The sequence below is a fragment of the Otolemur garnettii genome, unplaced genomic scaffold (genome assembly GCF_000181295.1).
Source record: "Otolemur garnettii isolate 467f Iridium unplaced genomic scaffold, OtoGar3 scaffold00112, whole genome shotgun sequence".
NCBI lineage: Eukaryota > Metazoa > Chordata > Mammalia > Primates > Galagidae > Otolemur > Otolemur garnettii.
In genome coordinates, this window is record NW_003852507.1 from 2,500,320 (window position 1) to 2,509,930 (window position 9,611).

At 49.5% G+C, this 9,611-nt stretch overlaps 1 protein-coding gene across 1 annotated transcript in view; it reads right to left on the reverse strand.

Moving 5' to 3' along the window:
* Positions 1 to 575: 575 nt before the first annotated feature.
* KSR1 (kinase suppressor of ras 1) overlaps positions 576 to 9,611 on the reverse strand; it is a 37,605-nt gene continuing 28,569 nt past the window's right edge. Inside the window, exons 14-18 of the mRNA XM_012809792.2 lie at positions 9,449 to 9,545; positions 5,855 to 5,988; positions 5,039 to 5,170; positions 3,463 to 3,598; positions 576 to 713 (exon numbers count right to left, since the gene is read on the reverse strand). Coding sequence (XP_012665246.1) covers positions 576 to 713; positions 3,463 to 3,598; positions 5,039 to 5,170; positions 5,855 to 5,988; positions 9,449 to 9,545 — 637 coding nt within the window. The remainder of the gene's footprint in view (positions 714 to 3,462; positions 3,599 to 5,038; positions 5,171 to 5,854; positions 5,989 to 9,448; positions 9,546 to 9,611) is intronic.

A 9,611-nucleotide genomic window follows, 5' to 3' on the forward strand; every position in this document is an offset into this window, starting at 1 on the left:
GTGCCTCTGTAAGCAACAATGGCTCTGCATATTTTGGTGACCCTCAGCCCCACATCTCTCTGACCTCAAGTGGTCCATTCTGCCCCTTCCTAGGCAGAACCTTCTAGTCCAGTGCTGCTCTGATAATAGTGACATGTAGTTTTGTTTTTTTTTTAATTGAGACAGTGTCTCACTCTGTCCCCCTGGGTAGAGTGCCGTGGCCTCATAGCTCACAGCAACCTCTAACTCCTGGGCTCAAGTGATCCTCCGGCCTCAGCCTCCCGAGTAGGTGCAGGCTGGTCTCAAACTTGTGAGTTCATGTGATCACCTGCCTCAGACTTCCAAAGTGCTAGGACTACAGGTGTGAGCCACTACACAGGCTCCTGACACAGTTTATCACAGATGTGAACTGGAGGTGCCTGCCTGTCAGAGGGAGTCTCCAAAATAAACTCAGTAAGTGAACTTCTTGGTATCAGGTGGGCAGAGAGATGAGTTTCCACTGGCTAATCTGCTAAGTCTTTCCCAGAGGTGCCCCTTAATACCCCAGGTGAGGCCCCAAGGGTGCGGCTGGCTGTCCTGGCTTCCTAAAGGGGTACTTACTCAGCTGACTTCCAGAAGTGCCCAGGGTGGGAGAGCCGGCGGTTCAGCTTGGGCAGCTTCTCCAGCATGTCCATCAGCAGGCTGAAGCTGGGTCTCTCCTGCAGGTCAAAAGCCCAGCAGGCAGACAGGATCTCCTGCAAACAGAGCTGCCATTAGTGCTGTGGAAGTTGGTTGGGAAGGACGGAAAGGAGCAAGGGTGCGCCACAAAGGGCCCCTTCAATGTTCTCAAGCACCCACAGCTGGCGGCCCTCTGCACACCCCGCCAACACGAAAAGCTAAGAAATGACTGTTTCAGAAGCTTCCTTCTTAGACTGACCCTACCCCCAAATAAGAGGAACCATGTTGACAGGCCAGTAATGGGAAAGAGATCAGAAGCGGGGTGGGTGGTTTTTAGATGATGCAAAGGGAAGGTACCATGTCCATAAGTAAAAACTGAGAGGCTCAGAAGACGTGTGGGGTGGGGCTGCTGTAGACACGGGGGCTCAGCGTTACCAGAATGGAGGCCAAGAGTGACCAGGACAACTAAATACGGGGGGTGGGGCAGCAGCCGAGAGTCAGCAGAGACGCCCTTCTGCTGTGACATTCTGCTGCCTGCTTTCAGGATCTACTTGTGTACACAGCACCCCCTTAGCCTTCCGATTCAGGAGAACTCCTGTAAGGAATGGGCCTGCACGCACTGCACAGCATGTGGGCAGAATGCAAACTCTACCTAGACCCAGCAACTCAGGCTTTTTTTCTTAAATTCAATTTGACCCCCCGGGGTTGCCTCCCATATCAGAAAAACTAGAGACTGAAGATACACAGATCAAAACACCACCTCTGGAGGGTGGGTGACTGTGTGAGAAGAAGCTATTCTATCATGAAACAAGATCAGAGCACAATACAAAAAAAGAAACCGGCTAGGCACCTGTGGCTCAAGTGGCTAAGGCACCAGCCACATACACCTAAGGTGGCGGGTTCGAATCCAGCCCGGCCCACCAAACAACAATAATGGCTGCAACCAAAAATAGCCGGGCGTTGTGGCGGGCGCCTGTGGTCCCAGCTACTTGGGAGGCTGAGGCAGGAGACTCGCTTAAGCCCAGGAGTTGGAGGTTGCTGTGAGCTGTGATGCCACAGCACTCTACCCAGGGGGACATCTTGAGGCTCTGTTTCAAAAAAAAAAAAAAGAAACCAACAAATGCGGAAGTGCTTAAAACTGAAAATGTAATTTCTGAGCCAACGTTAGAAGTGCTAGAAGATAAAGTCATTAAAATTCCCTAGATTAAGGACCCCATTTTAGATAGGGATGAAAAATATGAAAGAAGGTCCAAGAGACGGCGACTCATTAACAAGAACCAGATTCCATTGGCCATAAATTTCCGCAAGAGAATATAAACCACTGGGCAGGAAATTATCAAAGACATAATACAAGGAAATTTCCCATAGACGTCCAAAGGGAAAGGGGCCTTCAGCTGAAAAGGCCCAATAAAGGGACTTTATTAAAAACAAAAACCATGAAACCATGTTGATAGGCCAGTAATGGTAAAGAGATCAGAAGCGGGAGTGGGTGGTTTTTAGATGATGCAAAGGGAACTTTTGCTACATCAAAAATATAGAGAAAATCCTAGACGCTTATAGAAAAAATAAGGATCTACAAAGGTTGTGAATCAGACCAACACGAGCCCTGGATACCCAGTAAACAGGAGGGGAAAATTTTTGTGTTCGGAGGGAATTTTTTCCTTTTTGAGACAGTCTTCTTCTGTTGTCCTGGTAGAGTGCTGCAGTATTATCACAGCTCACAGCAACCTCAAACTCTTGGGCCTGAGCAATCCTCCTCCCTCAGCCTCCCAGGTAGTTGGGACTACAGGTGTGTGCCACTATGTCCAGCTAGTTTTTTGATTTTCAGTAGAGATGGCGTCTCCACTGAAGTCTTGCTCAGGCTGGTCTCGAACTTCTGAGGTCAAGTGTTCTACCCACTTCAGACTCCCAGAGTGCGGGGATTACAGGTGTGAGCCACTGAACCCAGCCCGGAGGGAAAATTATTGTGAACCTGGAATTCTATTCCTAGTGTGAGGACAAAATAAAAACTATTTCAGGCACAGAAGGATTCAAAGTGTATCCCTCACTGTGCCATGGCGGGGAAACTTACAAACACAGAGAAGCCATTCAGGAACAAGAAGCCAGTGACTGTAATTGATTCAGCATTTTGAAAACAAGTTTGCTGTGGAAACTTCCATTTGTTCTTGAACAGTCAATAAAAGCTTTATGGTTAAAGATCTGATTACTCTATAGCATATTTGTATTTTAGCAGTGATAATTCTAACATTTAGGATTTTATTCTCTTTTTTATTTCATAGATCAATAAAAACCATTTTTTTCTTTTTGAGACAGAGCCTCAAGCTGTCACCCTGGGTAGAGTGCCGTGGCGTCACACAGCTAACAGCAACCTCTAACTCCTGGGCTTAGGTGATTCTCTTGCCTCAGCCTCCCGAGTAGCTGGGACAACAGGTGCCCACCACAACGCCTGGCTATTTTTTTGTTGCAGTTTGGCTGGGGCTGGGTTTGTACCACTGGGTACACGGGGCCAGTGTCCTACCCACTGAGCCACAGGCGCCACCCAGAGACCCATTATCTTTTTAAATAAAAGACTAGAAGGAAATGAGAAAAGTTCCCAGTGGGTGGAGAATGGACGGCTGTACTTTCTCCTCCACCTGTCCCTGTTCCAGCCCCGTCTTCATCAATATGCACCATTCTTACCATTCTTATCACTAGTCACACACCTCCAGGCCACACAGCCCCCCACTGGTCCTACCTGTCAGGTGCATCAGTGAAGGGCAGCAGTGTCAGGTACCCAAGCCCCACCTTCAGCTCTGCCTCCCCCTCCCAGAGCAGGGGGCTACTCACGCTGACTTCCTTCCCCAGGCTGACAGATGCTAGGACTCGCTTCATGCCTTCACCGCTGCCAATCTGCCAGATCAAGGCCTCTGCAGCCTGGTTCTTAAAGGGCCAGTCTCTTGCTTGAAGTTCATACCAAATAGTCCTGCGGAGACCCATCGACATGAGCTCCCATGGCTCTGCCCAGCTCACACCCAGTAACTCTGTGACCAGATCACTGGCTACCCAAAGCCGGCAGCCACACCAGAGGACCAAGGTCCTTCTCCAGACTTCCTCCTCATCTATCAGGCTCCAGGGAAGCTATGATGGCATCTGTAGGCTTCTCAGGCCCCAACATCTGAGGCAGCATGGGCCTGAGCGGAGAGTCAGTGGTCATTCGGATGCAAGTATCAACCCAGTCCTGCCACTTCCTAGTTCTGAGATCCCTGTACAACTGCCTGACCTCAGTGGGGCTGCTGATACCTCCAGAGTAACAAAAATGTCAAGCCCAGGGCATGGCACACGTCGGTGCTGAGGAAATGACACAGTTTAAGGTGAGGGACAAGGGACAGCACCTAGGCCACCCTAGGGGATGGGGAGCCTTCCTTGGCCTCTCCAAACCTCCTTGGCCTTCCTGACTCATCAGAATGGGACTCTCTCCATCAGACCTGTGCTGTCCAACATGGGGGCCACTTGCCACAGGGGCCTACTGGGCAACTGAGAAGTAGACAGTTGAACTAGGGTGTGCTATAGGTAGAAAACACAGTCTGGATTTTGAAGACTCAGTAGGAAAAGGAAACATAAAATTTTATAGTCCCATTGTTTGTTTATATTGATTACATGCTGACATAATATTTTAGAAATACTGAACTCACTAAAATACATTACTGAAACTAATATCATCTGTTTCTCTTTTTTGAGACAGATCTCACTTTATTGCCCTCAGTAGAGTGCCATGCTATCACAGCTCACAGCAACCTCAAACTCTTGGGCTCAACCAATTCTCTTGCCTCAGCCTCCCAAGTAACTAGGACCATAGGCGCCTGCCACAATGCCTGGCTATTTTTAGAAATGGGGTCTAGCTTTTGCTGAGGCTGGTCTCAAACCTGTAAGCTCAGGCAATCCACCCCACCTCCCCACCCCCTGCCCCAGCCTCCCAGAGTGCTGGGATTATAGGCGTGAGCCACCACACCCCGTTCTACCTGTTTCTCTTTTAATTGGTTACTAGAAAACTTTACATTCTATAGCTAACTCACATTTTATCTCCACTGGTTAGCACCCAGCTCTTTGTGGGGTACCAGAGTGGAAGGGGCAGTTCTTGGTCAGCTCTAGTGAGCTTCCTCAGGGGTCAATGGTTGAGAATGACAGCCACTGTTATGCATTTTATATAATTAGGACCCTGCCCATCTCAAAGGCAGAGAAGCAGAAGGCCAAGGACATGGTCTGGCATCTGACAAGCAGGAAAGCCAAGACTTGAAAGCTAGTTTGTTTCCCCCCAGAGCCTAGGCTTTGGAAACTTCAAAGAACACCTGCCCCCTGCTCCGATGGCCACCGCAGCCATCTCTTCTGGCCACACCTGGCCTCAGAGCACAGGGGACCTGCTCACCCGAAAGCATAGACGTCAGCAGCTTTGGAGAACGGCAGCTGATCCTCATCCTTCCCAGGGGTCATCTCGCGCACGATCTCTGGGGCCAGGTAGCACAGCCAGTCGTGGGACAGCTTCAGCTGGTTCTCCCGCCTGGAGGCCAAGAAGGCAGGACAAGGACATGGGCCTTCTAGTAGGCAGCAAAGAGGTGAGCCTGGCACACTTTGTGCCCAGGGGCCAGTAGCACACGCACAACTCAGGGTAAGGAGCTGGACCCAGCACGCTGATCCAGTACTTGCAAAGGCGCTGGTGCTTTTAGCGAATGTCATGGAAGAGCAGGCCAAGAATGAGTACTGCCAGGGAGCTGCACTTGAAGGAGCGGACTCTCTGGGCTAGGAGAGAGGGGCACCTCCCTAACCCAAAAACCAGACCCGCCGGTGGATCGCAGCCCTGCCTGGAGCTAGCGCTGGCTGGCTCCACAGCCTGGGGCTGCTCTCCCTTCCACAGTCACTCAGGTGCTTGGGAGGAGGCTTTCTCCCCACACCAACCCTTTTGAGATTTGGCAAAATAAAACCTAATGCTCTTTCTCACCATGGGGATGTGAGTTCTAGTTCCTTGCTCAAGTCAGTGAACAGCCTTGGCAAATGTGAGGGAACCCAGCCTCCATTGGGCTCAGCCTGAGAATCTAAATGTGACCCCCACCGGATTCTGGACCAGAACCACAAAGACAGGACCACAGCAATCTCAGCAATTGCCAGCCAGAGTGCCCAGACCGCAAGCCCACCCACCCATCGCACCCAGCTCCCCCTGTGCCACCAAACACCAAGGCTGACTCACCGTTCTTCCCGGACCACACCCGAGATCCCAAACAGCCCAAAGTCTGTGATGACCACTTTGCCATTGTCATAGAAGACGTTCTTAGATTTGAGATCTTTGTGTACGATGCCCTTGGCATGAAGATATCCCATGCCCTGGAAGAGAATGAGTCTCATGTCAGTGGGGAGTTAAGGTGTGTGCTGATGACTGGGTGTGTGCCATGGGCCAGGCACTGGCTGGACACTTTGGATGCTTACCCCAAACTCCCTCACCATTCTAAGCGTGACATTGTCCCCATTTTACAGATGAAGAAACCAAGGCCTGGAGAGGGAAATTCACTTGCCCCAAGCCACAGAGCAGTTAAGTGGCAGAGCTGAGATCTGGGCCCCAGGCCTGTCTACCTAGAAGTTGGCTAAGCTGTGAGGTATGGGCAAGGCAAGGGGCAGTGGGACATTAGGGGTGGAGATGGCAAATAAACAGCCATGATATCACCCCAGTTCAGTCACAAAAGGCCCAAATGAGCTGGGAGCTCTATCAGGACAGCTGGCCTCTGCCCTCAGGCAGGGTAAGGGCTCTCCTAGGGGACAGAGGCATTCTGAGAGGGGTCTCCTAGTTTAGGCAGAATGACTGCGCTGTGGTAGAAGCAGCCCTGGACTAAGACAGAAATCCAGGGTCTGAGCTCTATCTTAGCTCAGATTCTAATTCAGTGTGGCCTTGGTGTGGGGTAAACCCCCACAAAAATTAAATTAAATGTGCTCTTTTAATTCCAGAAACTGAGCGAATTGCAAGTACTATGTGCTTTTGTTGAGGCCCTAAGCGACTGGGAAAACACAGTGGGGGCCTGCAGGCAAGGTGTAAAAACCTCCTACAGGGAACACTGCAGTCAAGTCGGCCTGTCAGATAAGGGTTGAAACGGCCCATCTGTGCAGAGGACATGACTCAAAGGTTGATGTGAGTAAAAAGAAAAACTCTATTGTAATGATGTTGAGTAAAATACTCCATCGTTAACTGCGGGGTCTCCAAAACCATAAGAAAACAGTCATGGAGCCAGTTTCTTGGAAATTTAATTGAGCACATAGAAGAGAAAGGTTTTACTCCTCTGTTTATCCTAACCTTTAACAAGAGAAGTCAGATAATGTGTAGTTCTTTTAGGTCTTCAGAGAGGAACAGCCTGAGGCTAGCTTAAGATGGTTGTCAAACTTTCCCAGACCTTCTTTCTTTAGGCTAATCTTATGATGGCTATCTCACTTTCCCAGACTTTCTTTCTTTTCTATAGTTTAAGATAAGAAATGAGGATGTTAGGATTATTGAGCAATATGGTGTACGTGACTAGCTCCCAATAAAGGGGAGTGGAAAATAAAGACATTTTGCTACATGCCATCTAAGAGTATGTAGTCGTTTCTTGCTTTTAAACAATTCTAGGAGCGAGCCTGCACTCGCGGCCAAGCCATCCTTCTCTCCTCGCGAGAAAGAACATCACCCAACACCTTGGACACAATCGCTAAACTTTTTTTTGGAGACAGAGTCTCACTCTGTCACCCTGGGTAGAGTGCCCTGGTGTCACAGCTCACAGCAACCTCCAACTCTTGGGCTTGAGCAATTCTCTTGCCTCAGCCTCCGCAGTAGCTGGGACTACAGGGTGTGCCACTCTGCCTGGCTCACTCAGCTTCTGAGCCTCCGATTCCCCACCTGTCGAGTGCAAGGGCAGCAGTGGAAGATTTATAACCAACACTGTTTGCATAAACACCGATAGGCCAGGTGCACGGAGCGTGGGTGACCTGACACAGGCGTGATCTCATCTAAGGTCAAAGGCTGTCTTCAAACACCAAGCCCATGGCCGTCCTGCCGGCTCAGAAAGCAGCAAACGGAGATCGACCTCCCACTCCCCGCACAGCAAGGGCTTCGCACATCCAGAAATCTCCTGGGCCATAGAGGTATCTCGGGGTGAGGGGTAGAAAGGTGATGTCTAGGGAAAACCTGCTGCATTTAAGAAACAGAATGAGCACGAGGCAAAACCAGACAGAACTCAGCCCCAGTGAGAAAGCATCAGAGAAGAACTTAAAGCAGATTCTCCTCCGAAAGAAAAGGGAGGGTGCAGGGTCTGTGGAGAGTTCCATCCTGTGACGGAGGCAGGGAGCTCCAGGAAAGGGTAAGACCCCAGCCTGAACAAGATGATTCTTCTTAAAATATCTGCCCATTTCCCAAACCTAACCAAGGCAGAAGCCTTCCTAGTAGCTAGAGCCACGACTCCCAACAGGACAAGTCACTGTACCTCTCCAAGGCTTATTTGTACTGTGTCACCACCTGAAAAGGACGTTTAAAGAGACCAGAGGTAAAGGGCTGGGTCTGGAGCACAAATTCTCCCTTCCCATATTTTATGGTATTTCCACAACAGCCTCAAAGTGTAAAATCTTCTAACCAAAGGTCAGGCCTCCCTTGTTTACTGACTCCAAGCATCAGACATAACATAAGGGAAGGAAGTGGCTCAGAAGCTCCCAACAGAAACGGGCTAGGGACAGTTTTCAACAGGACAAAAACCAATGAGCTCTGTGGCTCTAAAACCTTTAGGTAACTTTTGCCCTCTGCCTCGGTATCTTACAGACGCTTCCTTCATCATAACTCAGCTGGTCAGGAGCCAGACAGAAGTAATGTCCCAGCACTCTCACGGTAAGGACAGGGATGAGTGTGCGGGAAGACGGCAGGGTGGGGGAGACACGGGGACAGAACCGAGAACATTTAGGGGGAAGTGAAGCTGCGTTCCCACTCTATAGCCCCTTCGAATCTCTCTGAAATCACACGGACTGCAACTAAAGGCAAAAAGGTTGTATTTTGGTTTCCGTCTTCAATAGCTTGATTCATTAATTTGGCCACATGGAAACCTTGGTTTATCTGAAAACATGATTGTGATTTTTATTCTTTCCTTTCTAAACACAAAATGGATGGAATGAAGAAAGGGAAGAAGGGAGAGAGAAGAGAAAAGGGCAGGTGGGAGGAAAGGAGAGAAAATGGGGGGGGAACTTGGTGGGAGCTGGTAAGTGAAAGCTTTTCAATTCACTTAATGAGAAAAAGTAGAGAAAAAAAGACCGCCTATCTATCGCCATTCTAGTTTTTATTTGGGTCTGTTCCTTGCTAAATAAAGCAACAAAATGGGCTTTTCTTTCACTTTTATTTAACTACTTTTAAACACGATAAAAGAAAAGAAAAAAGGTGCCCCTGTGCCGAGCCTGAGGGCCTGTGATCTGGTGATCTGATGTGAAACTTGAATTTGGCTTTGGTTTTTAAAAGTTTAATTCCTCAGTTTAGCCGCTTGGAGAAAATAAAAAGCCTTTAAGGCAGAAATCATGAGTCCTTTTGTGTGCCCTGAAAGGAAACAGTAGGTGTGACCAGGATTCAAACTGCCTGCTGAGTGCCTCCCTAACCAGTTCAATTCCATCAAGGCTGAGTGGACAGTTCCCGGCTCCAAGTGGATAAGACAAGGACAAAGGGAAGGGGGGGGGGTCACACCCTTGAGGAGTCCGAGCTAGATAAAGTAGACATGGGCCAGCAGAGCAGGAAATTGACTGGGGGCTCTGGCACCAGCAGAAATCCCCTCTTTGCAGCCGGATACACCTTTACCTTGATAATCTCCTGAGCAATCTGTCTCGTCTTGTTGATGTCCAGAGATGTCTTGGGGTCCCTCACAAACGAGTGCAGTGTCCGCCCCTTGCAGAAGCTGTCGAGAGTGGTGGGGTCAGAGGTCTGGGGCCAGTGCAGCCATCCCCACCCCTCATGGAACCCA